The sequence below is a fragment of the Natator depressus genome, chromosome 20 (assembly GCF_965152275.1).
Source record: "Natator depressus isolate rNatDep1 chromosome 20, rNatDep2.hap1, whole genome shotgun sequence".
Lineage (NCBI taxonomy): Eukaryota > Metazoa > Chordata > Testudines > Cheloniidae > Natator > Natator depressus.
The window spans coordinates 26,145,852-26,159,776 of record NC_134253.1 but is presented as its reverse complement, the minus strand read 5'-3'; the positions used below and the strand labels follow the sequence as shown (position 1 = coordinate 26,159,776).

Below are 13,925 nucleotides of genomic sequence, written 5' to 3'. Positions count from 1 at the left end.
CCACAGCCCCCCGGTGCCCCTGTGTATATAAAATCTCCCCACTGTATTTTCCACTGCATGCATCCGGCAAAGTGAGCTGCAGCCCACAAAAGCTTATGCTCTAATAAATTTGTTGGTCTCGAAGGTGCCACAAGGCCTCCTTTTCTCTTAGCAAACCCCTGGATCTTAGGTAGTTCTCTGGCTCTTACCCCTGCAGTACCCGAGTGCCACAATCAGGAGGTAGGGCAGAGCTATTGTACAAATGGGGAAACTGAGGCCCAGAGAGATTTTTTTTTTGGACCTAAGCTACTTGCTCCAGGCCACCTGGGGTCTGGGCACACTCTGCTGGAGGGAGAGGTGCACCGTTCGGGTTCACCCCACAGTGAACTACATCACTGGGATGCAGCAAAGACAGAAGAAAGGGGCCTGGGGTGGGGGGGTAAGGAGCTGCAGCTGGGAAAAGCCTCTGTCTCTGGTAATCTCCTCTCAGCTGCTTGTGGCTTCTGGCACTTGCCACAGGCTGGGATGTTGTGAAACAGCCCCAGCTGGGCCTCGGGCTTTTGCTTTTATTTTTTAAAGCTCCTGGCAGCAGCCAGCTCTCCTTTCTCCTCCTCTCCTAGCTCGGAGGCTGGGCTGCCCCACCCTGGCCTGGCAACAGGCACCCAGCTAGCGTTGCCAAACGCTGGCTTCCTTCCTTCTGTTGCTGTGTCACGACGTGCCACACCCAGAGGCTGGGCCCAGGCCGCGGGGACAGCCCGCCCGATAAAGCGTCCCTTGCAGCGTCACCTATTGCGCAAAGATCTCTGCGGAGACCCAGCCAGCCCTGGGAGCGGAGACAGGCCTGGGAGCTTGGATCCCCACCCCATGAGTGCCAGGGTGGCCCCTGCTGCGCCCCCCCTTACAGGTTCCTATAGCAGCATCTGAGCCAGGACAGACACCCTCCCTTGCAGCAGGAACCTCCAGGCCAGTAGCTGGGAAACCAGCTCCCCGGCCTCCTAGGGGCCCAGCAGAAAAGGGGAAGGTACCTGGCCAGCATCCCTGAGCTGGGCTCCGGGCATGGGTTGTGGCGGAGCATCTAAGGTCGCGCTGGATTCCCAGCCAGAGTCACAGCAAAGGCTCCGGAAAAACCTGAATAGTTCTGAGCCCCTTCTCCCTGCAGCCCGACATGGATCAGTTGGGAGGAGAGCTCTGCCTGAATCTCGGGGATATGGGCGGGTTCTTTGCATCTTCTCCGTCCCTGTTGCAGGCTACAGGAGAGCAGGAGGCTTAGACAGGGGAAAGGAGAGGGTGCCACCAGGGAGCAATGGTGCCAGAGCCCCAGTGTCCTCCCCCTGGCAGAGTTACATCAACTGGCACACAAGGCAGGAGAGTCCCTGGCCCAGCCCATCACGGTCCAGTGACGGGGGAGCCAGAGCAGGAGCCCAGAGCCGGGGGGCAGTGCTGCCGTAGTTGTGTGGGATGTGACGTGGGTGCAAAACAAGAAGTATCGTGGCAGCTGCAACTACTGCCCAGCTCTGGGAGGGGAGAGCGGTCTAGTGGCTAGAGCAGAGGGTGCTGCAAGCCAGGACTCCTGGGTTCTGTCCCGGGCTCTGTTGCAATCTGTGACACCTCAGAAGAGTCACTTCCCCTTCCACTATCAAATGGGAGCGGTGACGGGAAGTTTGACTGAAAAGTGCATTGAGATCCTAATTCCCCACCTCTGTGGCAAGACAGCTGCAGGGAACCCACCCACGTCGCTGGGGCCGCCATCTCTGCCGGAAGGAAGACCCAGGATTCATAATCCACAAATATTAATTTAATGGTTAAAAACATTAATTATCCCCCAACATTTTCTCCAAAGCACAATAAATAGAATCTGGTTTAATCTTTTCTCTGTTTTAAAAAAAACACTATATACACAGCACAGATCCACCAATTCATCCCAGGAAGAGGCTGCTGCCAGAAGAATCAAGCTCAAACGTTTTCAACGCAAAGACAATTCTGTTTCAAACACACGGGCGCTCAGGGGGAAGGGACACTGCTCGCCCGTCCCCAAGGGGCCTAGCAGAGAAGGGAAAACACCAGCCACCATCCCCCAAACCGTGGCTGGAGCGTGGCTTGGCAAGACCACAGAGCCCAGCGTGAGCTGCATTGCATGCTGGGATGTGTAGTCTCTAGGGCAGCCTGGACCGAGGAAGGGCGGGAGGCACAGAGCTGATCTTGGAGCTGGGACGGGGCGTGGAATCCCATGGGCAACATGAGGCTCTTGCCAGTGGGACACCCTCTTTAATAGCAGCCCCATGCATTGCCATGGGGGATCCCAAATGCTGGCCGGCCCTAGACATGGGTATTTGCCCCATAGCTCCAGCTCAAGTCCAGGCCAGATGGGGTGCCAAGCACCTGCTGCGCTGACACAGGAGCAGCCCCCCACTGTGCTGGGCTCTAACCTCCTGTCCCCCTCATCAGCTTGGTCCCATTAACCCTTTGCATGCCGCAGTTCCCAGTGCCCCCCACCAACCCCCGCCCCTCCCGGCTGGGTTCAATGCAAAACGGACACTCACAAAATAACACTGTACAAGGCAGGGGGACCGGCAGATATGGGGGTGGGGAGAGACCAGAGAGCCCTGTGCATGGAGCGCTTTCCTAGGGAGCCACACACCCCCGCACTGCTTTGCGCTGAAGTGGGAGGGGGCAGGGAAGGTCCGGCTTTGCAACTGAAGCACCGTTGTGTCACCGTGCCCTCCCCTCACCACAGACAGTCTTCGCAGCATGGCAGGTACTCCTCCTGGCTGCAAGGTTAGCAAGCCGCCCAGGGATCCGAGTTTGAATCATGGGCAGCAAAACCAGGCTTCCCCTCACATACACACACACAGGTCAGCAATCCGGGAGGGAGCGGGGAATCACCCACGGCAAGGAGGACGGGGTGGGGAGAAGCCCCCCCTCACTTGGGAACATCCTAGGAGGGGAGAAAAGCACCCACAAAAAATATAAATAGAAACAACAGTGAAAGTTAAAGACGAACTCTGAGGTAGGTGGGGGGCAGGGAGCTGCCTTTACACGGGCCGGAAATTAGGACGGGAGGGGGCAGGCAAGTCCCTCTGGGGCGGGTGCAACGGCAGGACTGGGGATGTCCCAGGAGGAGCGGTGCCACCCACCTCCTGCCCAGGAAGGTGTTACGCGGGGGCAGAGAGGTGCTGCTCCAGGATGGCCTCAAGGTGCGAGAGGCCCAGGTGACGGGCAAGCTCCAGGGGGGTGCGCCCCTCGGCGTCACGGTGCCGCAGGTTGGACTCGGGCGCCAGGTACCGCACCACCTCCATGTGCCCCTCCCTGACGGCTACGTGGACGGGCAGCGCCCCTGCCCCATTGGGCACGTTGACGTCGGCCCCATGCTCCACCAACACACGCAGGGTATCCAGGAAGCCGGTGCGGGCGGCGTCGTGGGCGGGCGCCCGGCCGGCCTCGTCCTGGATGTTGGGGCTGGCGCCCTGCTTCAGCAGCTCCTCTGCCACAAACGTGTTGCCGAACATCATCACCTGGGCGAGCGGAGGGGGAGGGGGGGTCACACGCAGCCTGGGGGGAGGGGATTTGAACCCAGGACCACGAGCCACCCCGATGGGCAGCTGGGGACTGCACCCGTGCCCCAGAACCCTCATCCCGCTCTAGGCAGGGAGCGGCCAGGGACTGGGACTCTAACCCAGGGCCCCCACCCAGTGAGACCTGGAGCCAGGCCAAGTGGCAGCCTTCGGCCCCGGTGGCTGTGTCGGTCTTGTTTGGTCTGCACCCCCCCAGCTGTTTATAAACATCGCTGGTTTGGGAGGCACCTGCGGGATTAGCGTAAACCCGGGAAGGGCAGCCAGAAGGCATGAGGGGGGACACACGAGGGCACTGGGGAGGTGGGACCTAGGTGCTGGAGGGGGGCACGCGCACACGAGGGCGCTGGAGATGATGGGGCAACAAAAACTGGGACCCCCGCTGGCTTGCCAGCCCTGTCCGGGAGGGAGAACCCTGAGCTGGACAGCCTGGGCACAAAGGAGCTGGGGGTTCCCTCACCCCCCAAGTGCCCTTCGACCTGCAGCTGGGATGGGGGGCGCCAGCTCCCCGTGGGGATCCCCCAAGCTCCTGGTGGGGTCGCGGGGGGGGCTGCCTGCCCTGCTGGGGGCGCCCCGGGGGGAAGGCGGCGGGGGCCCCACCTGCAGCGCCGTCTTGCCGAAGCGGTTGTGCGAGTCGGGATGAACCAGCTCCTGGTGCAGGAGGCGGCGCAGCTCGGCCAGGTCCCCCCGGGCGGCGGCTCCGCTCAGCCGGTCCCCGGCGCTGATCTCGTCCCCCAGCAGCATGGCCGGGCGGGGACCTGGGGGCGGACACACCGGGGGGGGTCAGATCGCCCTCCGCCCAGCTTCCCCGCGCCGGCCCGGCCCCTCCCGGGACACCCCCCTTCGCACCGCTCCCCGCGGCTGCCCCCTGGGACCCATCGTGCCCAGGCTCCCCCGCCCGGCCCCCGCCCGGGGCTCTCCGCACCCCCGCCCAGCCCCCTCCCCGGGCTGCCCGGCCCCCCAGGCCCCGCCCGGGGCTCTCCGCGCCCCCCTCACCCTGCTGCGGGTCGTCTGCGGCCAGGGAGCGGGGCCGGCGGCTGCGGCAGTGGGGAGGGCGGGGGCGGCGCTGGGGGGGGCGCTGGGGGCGGGGCGGGGCCGGGCTCAGCGAGGCTGGGGGCAGGGGCCGGGGCGGGTCCCGCGCTCGGCTCCGCCCACGTGGCCGCCCCGTGTTTGTTTTTCTCTCCCAGCTCTGGGCTCGCTACATTGTATCCGAACCACCACCGCCCTGGCCGCGCCCCCTCCCCCGGAGTGGCCAATCGGAGCCCGGCTCCGGGCAAGCTCTTGGAGCCTCTCGCCTCCTGATTGGCCGCCGGCGGGCGGCGGGGAGGGCGGGGCTCCCTGATTCAAACGCAGCTTCGGGCGGGAAGGAGGCGGCGGCGCCGGAGTGACCGGGACCCCCTCGAACCACCCTGGGGAGGGGCCGGGACCCCCCAGCCGGGCCCCGCCCCGCCCCAGTGAACCCCCAGCGGCCGGGACCCCCCTTCTGCTGGGAGACTCACAGACTCTAGGCCCCCCTGGGGCCAAGCCCCCCAGGCTGAGTGACCCCCTGGGGCCAAGCCCCCCACCGGAGGAGCCGCCCCCAGCTCATGCTCTCTGCCCCCACCTGCTAGGAGCCCCCCATCCCATGGACCCCCCACAAATGCCTTGCAGAAGTTCTGGCACCCCCAGGCCTGGGTTGTGCCCCCCCCCAGCCATGCTCTGTGGGGAAGGGATCCCCAGCAGACCCTGCATGGGGGGCAGGGCAAAAGCAGCCGCTTCTGGCAGGCAGGCAGCGACCAGCTGCCATGCCCCAGCCCCCCCGATGAAGCGTGACAGACAAAGCACCTGCCCCACATGCTGCATTGGAAGATGGGGGGCCAGTCCCCTGTGATCCAGCTGGGCACTGCATTACCAGAGCGGGGAAATTCCCAGGCCTTTCCCCCTGTGCTGCCCCCCGGCGAGAGGGGAAGGATACGTTCCTCTCCATGCCAGCCCGTCCATCCTGCCTTGCTCCTGCCCACACCCCTCCGCCCCCTGGCCCAGGTGCCGAGCTGCGGGGGGTCGGCCTTTACGCCCGGGCCATTAATACCCGGCTCTCAGGCGAGCAGCCGCTGTGTGAGGATGACTGGCAGCTCCAGCCGCCCGGCGCGAAGGGCCGACGCGCCCTCGCCTCAGCCCCCGCTTTGCTGGGACACGGCGCCGCAAAGCCAGCAGGCCTGGGGAGGAGCCACAGGCCGGTTTGGAGCCAGGCCCCGGTTACCTTTCCCCACGAGCACTGGGTCAGACCCTCGCCCGGGGAAAATGGAGCTGGCAGGGAAGGGGGCAGAACTCAGCCGCAGCTCTCTGCCTCCTGCCCCCTCCTGGCCGATTGCCCCCCAGCTGATCCATAGCAGGGATGACACATAGGGGTCCACCACGCAACTGCCATTCGTGGCAGTACAAACAGAGGCCGGCCTGTAGCAGCCAGATACTCCTGCTTCAAAGGAAGGGACCCAGCGCCCTGCAGTGCTGCAATTCCTTGGCACTGGAGTGCCCTCCTGACCCATTAGAGATTGGCTCATGCCCGGGAGCAGGTGGGTTTAGATCCCATCCCAGCTCTCGGGCTATGTCGTCCTCCCTTGGGTTTCTTGCTGGGCCCAATCCTGTGCTCAGGGATGCATATCCAGCCCCGCTGATTGCAGTGGGGAGCAACTGAGGGCAGAATGGGGCCCTCTGCGAGTCCCGCCCAGGTACCCGCGGCACCTTCCAGCCCAAAGGGGTCAGAAGAGCCCCTCCCCGATTCACATCGGACACCCCCCTGGCAGCTGGCACTAAACCATCCTCAGAGCCAAGCGAGGTTCATTTCCTCTTTATAAATCAATAGATAAGTCGGGAGAAAGGACCGGGCCCTGGGGTAGGGGAGTCACCAGAAATTCGGCCCCAGCTGGGGGCAGGACGGCGGACAGCAGCCCAGGGGGAAACGCACAAAATTCTCTCTTAAAAGGGCCTCTCTAGGTTCACAGGGCACTCGCTGCGGTCCGGGGACTCCAACCTCCTTCAATCGTGGGGCCGCAGGATCCCTCGCCGCCCAGCTGGCGCCTACTGGGTCCGGAGCTGGTAATCTGGACCGAGAAAGGGAGACGTGCGTGTGAAATGCGGAGCTGGGGATCATAATGGGCCAAGTGGATCACGGGAGCGCAAAGTGCACCATGGCCTGGTGACCCTTCCTGGAATCCGCCCACCCTCAGTAGACCCCCACCCCCATGGCCAGAGGGCCGATACAGAGTGAGCTTCCCCCCTCTAGGGCTGAGAGGGGAGACCCCGGCCAATGCACCCCCCAGCCGGACAGCCCCTGGGTGACTCACCCCCGCTCTGGGTGATGTACCGCACCCAGGGCAGTGCCTGGTACCCGCTCTTCTCGATGATCTTCATGTAGCGCACCTGCCGGGGAAGGAAGTCACAAGGCAGGTGGCTATTTGGTGGGGACATTCCCGCCCTCCACTGGCACCACTGGGGGACCGCTCCAGCCTCCCCACAGCTCAGAGCTGGACCCCCTCCCCCCAGCTTGCCAGTCACCGGGACCTTCCCCTCTGGCCCCTCTCCGGGGGAAACCGAGGCACAGGCTTGCCCAAGGAGCTGGGGCAGAGTCCAGCCCTGGCCTGACCTCCCTGCGTCTCCAACCCATCTGCAGAGTCGCTGCATTTCCCTTAGCACCGCCCCCCGCGACAGCCCAGACTCTGCATTAGGGTCGCAGGCTGCCCCCTGCTGCAGAGGAAGGCTCAGGGAAGAGGAGGGGGAATGAGCCCCACTTCTGGCAACTGAGCTGCAGTCCGGGGGGCTCCCCTGTCCCGGGTCCAGCTCCCTCGATGAGCCGCTTGCCCACAGAACTGCCGCGCAGCAGGAACGTGGGAACCAGAGCGCGTCAGCTCATCTTTCCCAGCCCCCCACCCCCAGGGCCGGGGGCGGTCATAGGCAGGATGGCGTGGAGAGACCAGGGTGGGGCGAGAGGGAGGCTGGCAGCTTGGACTGAAGGCACCATGAGCAGGGGGAGGGGTGATGGCATGGGAAAGGGTATAGCCCCCCCCCACCCTGGGCTTCCCCAGGCCCTCTCCCCACTCTCCACTTCTCACCTCTCCACACCCAGCCCCCCTCCCTCCATATAACCCCCCTGACCGCTCCTGCTTACCTGGATTCCGGAGACGGTGAAGTAGGGGATCTCAAAGCGGACAGCGATGGGCGGCCGCCCCTCCACCTCCTCCTTCTCCACGCTGGGCAGCCCAAAGTGGGCCCGCATCAGGAACTCTTTTCCACCCTGTGGAGACAAGCATGGCCCTCATGGGGAAACTAAGGCTGCAGATTACCCCAGGGCGCCCCCTGCCCACCTTCCTGCATCCCTGCGAACAGCTGGCTGACCCGGGGGATCGATTCGACCAGGACAGGCAGCAGGCAAGTAACTCGCCCAAGGTTACTTAGCAAAGTCAGTGTCAGAGCCAGGGCTAGAATCCAGCAGTCCTGGCTCCTAGCACCTGCTGCTCTAACCACTGGACCCCACTCCCCTCCCAGAGCCAGGGATAGAACCCAGGAGTCCTGGCTCCCAGCCCCCAGCCCTTGCCAGCATAAGGGGGAGGGCAAAGGCCGCTCTCTCACCGGGAACGACTTGATGCTCCAGATGACAATGTTCTTCTCGGGCATGTACTTGGCACTGCCAACGCTGGTCTTGAACTTGGGGGAGTCGGCGTCACTGGGGACGGGGACCGAGATCTCCACACCATTGGCCACCGACTGCTTCTTGAACTGGCCCTTCGCCTTCCCAGGGCAAGGGGGGGAACGCAGCGTCAGGGGCGTCCCCTTTCACAGCTCAGCAACCCCATGGGCTGAGCCAGCTGGGGCCGGAGGGCTGGGGGGAATGAGATCAGACCCTCCTGCTGCTCAGCCAGGAAGGCAGCAGAGTTACTGTGCGGAGGAGTTAATTGGTGGGGCTTATCATCAGCCATGAGGACACTGGGCCCTGCAGCCCAAGGAGCGCTAGGGGAAAGGTCTCCTGTCTAGGTGCCTGTCCAAGCCACTCACAGCCACCCTCCTGCCCCCGGGGGGAAGGACATGTTAACCCCATGTTACAGATGGGAAAACTGAGGCATCGGGCAGCGTGAGTGACACACTCAGGGTCCTGCAGGAAATTGAACCCAGGTCTCATGAGTCGAAGGGAGTGCCCTATTCACTAGGCCATCCTTCCCCACTAGAGTCTTACCCCACTGGGGGTATACAAAGCTGTAGGTGTTCATTCTCCTTGGCAGGCTGAGGGTGTTTTGTGGGGGGGCTCAGTGCAGGCCAAGGGGAGTCCGCACACCCCGTTAGCTCTGGGGCATCTGGCACAGCAGTGTGAAAATCTGGGGGGGCGCAAAGGATCGAGGTGCCCTTGGACCCAGTCATGGCAGGTTACCCCTGCCCACACCCAGCCCGGGGGCTCACCTTCACCATGATCTCCACACGGCTGTGGGAAAACTTCTCAATGACTGACTCGATCCAGATGAGGGGCTTCACCTTCCCGCAGGGAGAGAGAACGGAAAGTCAGGCCCCCCCCCGCCCGGGTAGTGCCCAGAAGTGGGGCAAAAAGGGAGTTGCTCCAAGTCCCACAGCGAGTCATTGGGAGAGCCAGGGGCAGAACCCAGGAGTCCTGCTTCAACCCACGAGATCCCCACCCCCTTCCCAGAGCGAGGGGCAGAACCCAGGAGTCCTGCTTCACCCCACGAGATCCCCACCCTCTTCCCAGAGCCAGGGACAGAACCCAGGAGTCCTGCTTCACCCCATGAGATCCCCACCCCCTTCCTAGAGCCAGGGACAGAACCCAGGAGTCCTGCTTCAACCCACGAGATCCCCACCCCCTTCCCAGAGCCAGGGACAGAACCCAGGAGTCCTGCTTCAACCCACGAGATCCCCACCCCCTTCCCAGAGCCAGGGACAGAACCCAGGAGTCCTGGCTCCCAGCCCCCGGTTCCCTCCAGTCTCCTGTGTCGGACAGGGGCAGGGGGCACAGTGCTGAGTGTGGGGCCGTGCCCTCCCTGCAGGCCCCCTGCCCACCTGCGTGTTGAGCCGGTACGACATGAGCTCGAAGTCTCCGTCAGGCGGGATGAAGGAGATGGTGCGGTCGTTGTCGAAGCGCGAGAGCCGCACGCACTGGTGGAACTTGACGTCCTCCAGCTCCACCGACTTGTTCTTGCCTCCTGGAACGGCGAGCAGAGGGGGCGGCTGTGAGGGGGGTGGCAGAAGGGCTGGGGGGGTGCAACTGGATGGGGGGAGCCCTGCAGACACTCAAGATCTACTGCTCTGTGATAAGAAGCTGAACCCCAAGTGTGGCGGGGTGGTCCCCCCGCCACGCTGGGAGAGGGCTGAGGGAAAACAGCCCGTGTAGTCAGGGCCCAGCTGGCCCTTATCAGAGGGCTGTGGGCCAGAAGGGGAGAGTCTCTCTCTAGCTACCTGGAGAGAGGAGGACCTGGCTGCCGGGGAAGCTGAGGGGGTACCCAGGGAAGGGCAGAGGGAGCTGGGGCGCTCCAGCCTAGCAGAGCCCCAGGCTGCAGGCCGAGGTAAAGGCCCACACAAGGGTACTAAGGCTGCAGAGGGGCAGCCCAGGCCTAGACAGAGGCAGCTGGTCCGACCCCACTTGCCGATGATGAGTGGTACGGACTGCGTCTGCCCCAGGGAGCGGGGGCTAGACGATGACTGACCGTAGTCCCTGAGGCAAGGGAGGGATAGGGGGTTGGGGGTTCCCTGGGAGGGGGGACCCAGACTGAGGGGGTACTGCCAGGGGGCAGAGCCCTAGGCTAGAAGGGCACCGGGGTCCGGGAGGGGCACGGGGCCAGCGGCAGGCGAGACACCGACCGGCAGAGGGCGCTCCTGGCTGAAAAGAGCTAATTCCCTGGGCAACCAGCAGGCGGCGCCGCAGCGGTGAGTCGTCACCCCACGACACCAAGACACAGTTTATGTAGGGCCTACAATAACTCCAGGTGCTAAAGGGAGCTCTGCCATAAGTGTGGGGGGAGCAGCTGTGGGGTCAGCCTGCCCCTCCACACAGGGAGCCCCCCTCCCCTTGTACATGCTCTCCGCCCCGGGCAGAAGGGGCTAAGCTGTGGCAGGGGCAAGCCGGGGCACCCCGGGTACTCACGCCCGGTCAGCTCAAAGAGCATGCGGTCGTTAAGGCCCAGCCGCAGCTCGGGCATGCCGGAGAGAAACGTCTTCAGCTTGATGGTGCCCACGATCTCGCTGAGCAGGACACTGCCATTGGTGTTCACCTGGGGGGCCGGGAGCACGGTCAGCCGAGGGACCCTGTTCCCCTCTTCCACGCTGGCCGGGCACGGGCTTGGTGCTGGGCCGGGGCCCTGCCCCCAGGAGCCGGCCACGGCCCCAACACACGCCGGAGCTCCTGGCAAGCTGGGCTGGGGGGCTTGGGCAGCCACCGGCCAGGGCAGGGAGCCAAGGCTGGAGTCTCGTCTCCAGCCCCCGGGACCCCTTGGCCCATCTCCCTTGTGGCCCCAGGGCCGCCCTCCCCCCCCCCCACACTCACCAGCAGGTTCACTGACTCAATGACGTCGATGAAAACCTCGTTCTTCTTGTACTTGATGCCCTCGGAGCGCCAGGACACAGCGTTGGTGACAGTGGGGGGCACGTGGGACTTGCCGGTCTCCAGCTTGTTGCCTTGCTGGGTGATGTACCTGGGGATGACGCCCGGTTAAAAGAGCCCATCCCCTCCCCAGGGCACGGGCTTTGCTGCCCACTCTGCCCCTGGCCGGAGAGATCCTAGTTACACCCGTGCCAGAGGTCCAGCCCCACGAACCCGACAGGAAACTCCTCTCTCTGTACTAGCCTCCATTTCCTGAGCTTCTCCATTTGCCTTATTTTCACTGGCTGCCTTCCCGGGCCCAGCCACGTGAATCAACTGGCCCCTGCCTGGGCTACTCACTCCTGGAGGATTTTGCTGTCAGTCGTCTGGGGGAACCCGAAATCCATCAGCTCATCCAGCAGCTCGTAGATGACGACGAAGTTGTCTCGGATGCTCTCCTCCTCCAGCTCCTTAAAGTACTCGGAGAAAACCTGGGAGAGGGGCAGGAGCACCAGCCACTTCAGATGTCACTCGCTCGCCCGCCTCTTCCCAGGGGCCGAGGTAGGATCTCCCTTCCCCGGGAATAACTCCTGGCCCCACTCAGTCAGCTGGGTGAAGCCACGCCAGACATGGGGGTGGGAGGGGGTGACCAAGTGGGTCTGTTTTGGGATCACATGGAACTGGGTGGTGCCAGGCACAGGGAGGAGGGGGAATCAAGCGGATCTGTTCTGGGATCAGACAGAGCTGGGTGATGCTGGGGGGGCCAGGCAGATCTGTTCTGGGATCACATGGAGCTGGGTGCTGCCAGGCTGGGGTGGGGGTGAGGGGGAATCAAGTGGATCTGTTCTGGGGTCGGGCAGAGCTCCAATATCCAGGGCTTTGCTGCCTCCCCGTGCAGACGTCATTGCCTCTCCCAACCCCTCTCCGCTCAACTGAAGCGGGGTCCCGGGGACATGACGCTGAGGCTGCAGCCCCTCCCGCCCCCCAGCAGGAGGCGCCGCAGGGACGCACCCCCATTGGATCCAGCACCGCCCGCGTCGCTCACCTCCACCACCTTGTAGAGGAAGGAGTAGACCAGCGAGGCGTTGGCGTTCTTCATGGTGGTGGCCACCACTGTGGGGCAAGTTAAGGAAAGGGGGGGGTCACTCTGGAGAGCAGGGTGCCATGTTCTGCCCATGCGCCCACCCCTGCCCCAGGAGGGACCTGCCGGGGGGAGAGGGGTCAGGCAGCTGCCAGTTAGCGTCGTCCATTTGGGGACACAGCACCAGGAGATCATGGGCACCAGAGCTTGTGAAGGTGGGGGGGGGATGCCCAGGGGAGGGCAGGGCGGCAGCCAGCGCTGCTAGGATACGGTACAGGTTGGTGTGCTTGATCCAGAGGAAGTGGACTTTGCCATGGGTCAACAGCGGGGTCAGGGCCCCCTCCTCCTCCTTCTGCATCAGCAGCGGCATGAAGTGATCGATCTCTGCCATGCTCACGTCCCCCTTGTAGTTCCGGCTGATCAGCGGCTGTGGGACAGAGAGGCTGGGGGTGTGTGGGGACAAGCCTGAGGGAGCCCCCCCATGGGGACCACTGCAGGAGAGCACCAGCCCTGCCATCCATGGGGACCCACTCCCCACAGTGAAGCTTCGCCCTGTTCCACCATGGGCTGAGGATTTTGTGACCTTTCTTTCATTCATTCAGGTGAATAGCCTGGTGGACTCCCTGCTTAGGGGACTCCCCCCCTCTGCTCTGGCCTCCCCCACTCTGCCGGGCTCCCCCACAGCACCCACGCAGCCCCTGCCCCGCATGACCTGGCAGCCCCTCCAGAGCCCAGGTGAGCAGAGCCCAGAGCTCCATCAGGGTTGACGAGGCGTTCGTGGGGCAGGTTGTTCCCGCACCTGCCCCTGGTGGAGCTGGAGCTGGGCATCTGGATGGGAGATGGGCTGGCTGGGACTCGGGGCTGGCCAGTCCCACTTTGCTCTGGCCATTCTGTGACCTTCACGGGACCCTGCGGGGAGTGGGATGTCCCCCCATCCCTTCACAGCATGCTCCTCCCCAATCTCATCTGCTAGTCAGAGCAGGGGGGCTGGGAGCCAGGACTTTGGGAGGAGAGTGGGGTCTAGTTGTTAGGGGGGAGGGCTGGAAGCTGGACTCCTGGGTTCTCTTCCCAGCTCTGGGAGGGGAGTGGGGTCTGGTGATTGGAGCAGGGGCCTGACAGCAGAACTCCTGGGTTCTATTCTTAGATCTGGTTCTGTGGCCATGGGTGAGTTTCCTTCCCCCACCCCGTGCCTCAGTTTCCAGGGCCAGTTCAGAGCGGGGGCTGGGGTGGCACTGGACCAGGGCAGAGCATGCTGGGGGTTCTTTCCAGCCTCCCTTTAGGGACCATTTGCAAAGTGTCCCCCCCGGGACCCAGCTGCCCAGGCCGAGCCGGTTGGGAGGTGGAGGCCTGGGGGGCGGGGGCAGCAGGGCCCAGGGCTCACCTTGCCTTTGAGGTCCAGGACGAAGACAGCGGAGGCTGACATGATCCTGGCCTGGCCCCCTCCCGGCCTGTGCGCAGCTTCCTCCTTCCTGGCTCCCCGCAGAGTCACCGGGGCCAGGTGAGGGAGCTGCGCCCACAGGTGAGCTGGCCCCTTAAAGGGGAAGTGACACATATCCGCCGACAGGAAGGAGGGAGGCGGCCACAGAGGCGCCCTGCGGTGGGGGCGCACGGAACCCCTGGCACACCTGGGCCCACAGGCACCGGGACAGACGGTGCTTGTGCCCCCCCGTCCCCCCGTGGGTCTGCCCCGCAGCTGGCCTGACCTCTGGGCTGCAGCTCCAGGGGGCTGGGCTGGAGGAATCCT

General features: G+C 64.2%; 2 protein-coding genes across 4 annotated transcripts; both read right to left on the bottom strand.

Annotated features, from left to right (window-relative positions):
- Positions 1 to 1,765: 1,765 nt before the first annotated feature.
- CDKN2D (cyclin dependent kinase inhibitor 2D) lies at positions 1,766 to 4,752 on the bottom strand. The gene is given in 3 exon segments (XM_074935525.1): positions 1,766 to 3,491; positions 4,149 to 4,306; positions 4,545 to 4,752. Coding segments are annotated over 3 exon segments (726 nt in total). The 3' UTR covers positions 1,766 to 3,131.
- A 1,623-nt stretch (positions 4,753 to 6,375) lies between these two features.
- AP1M2 (adaptor related protein complex 1 subunit mu 2) lies at positions 6,376 to 13,675 on the bottom strand. Of its 3 annotated transcripts, XM_074935521.1 has the most exons (12): positions 13,563 to 13,675; positions 12,452 to 12,608; positions 12,146 to 12,213; positions 11,461 to 11,591; positions 11,065 to 11,212; positions 10,666 to 10,792; positions 9,585 to 9,727; positions 8,976 to 9,047; positions 8,154 to 8,312; positions 7,693 to 7,818; positions 6,872 to 6,947; positions 6,376 to 6,628 (listed from the first exon to the last, which is right to left on the bottom strand). In XM_074935521.1, the coding sequence occupies exons 1-12, from the start codon at positions 13,602 to 13,604 to the stop codon at positions 6,606 to 6,608; spliced, it is 1,272 nt and encodes a 423-aa protein (XP_074791622.1). In that variant the 5' UTR covers positions 13,605 to 13,675; the 3' UTR covers positions 6,376 to 6,605. The 3 variants fall into 3 exon arrangements, with proteins under 3 accessions (XP_074791622.1, XP_074791623.1, XP_074791624.1); XM_074935522.1 differs by lacking the exon at positions 8,154 to 8,312; XM_074935523.1 differs by lacking the exon at positions 12,452 to 12,608 and having other exon boundaries at positions 13,563 to 13,662.
- Positions 13,676 to 13,925: the final 250 nt, after the last annotated feature.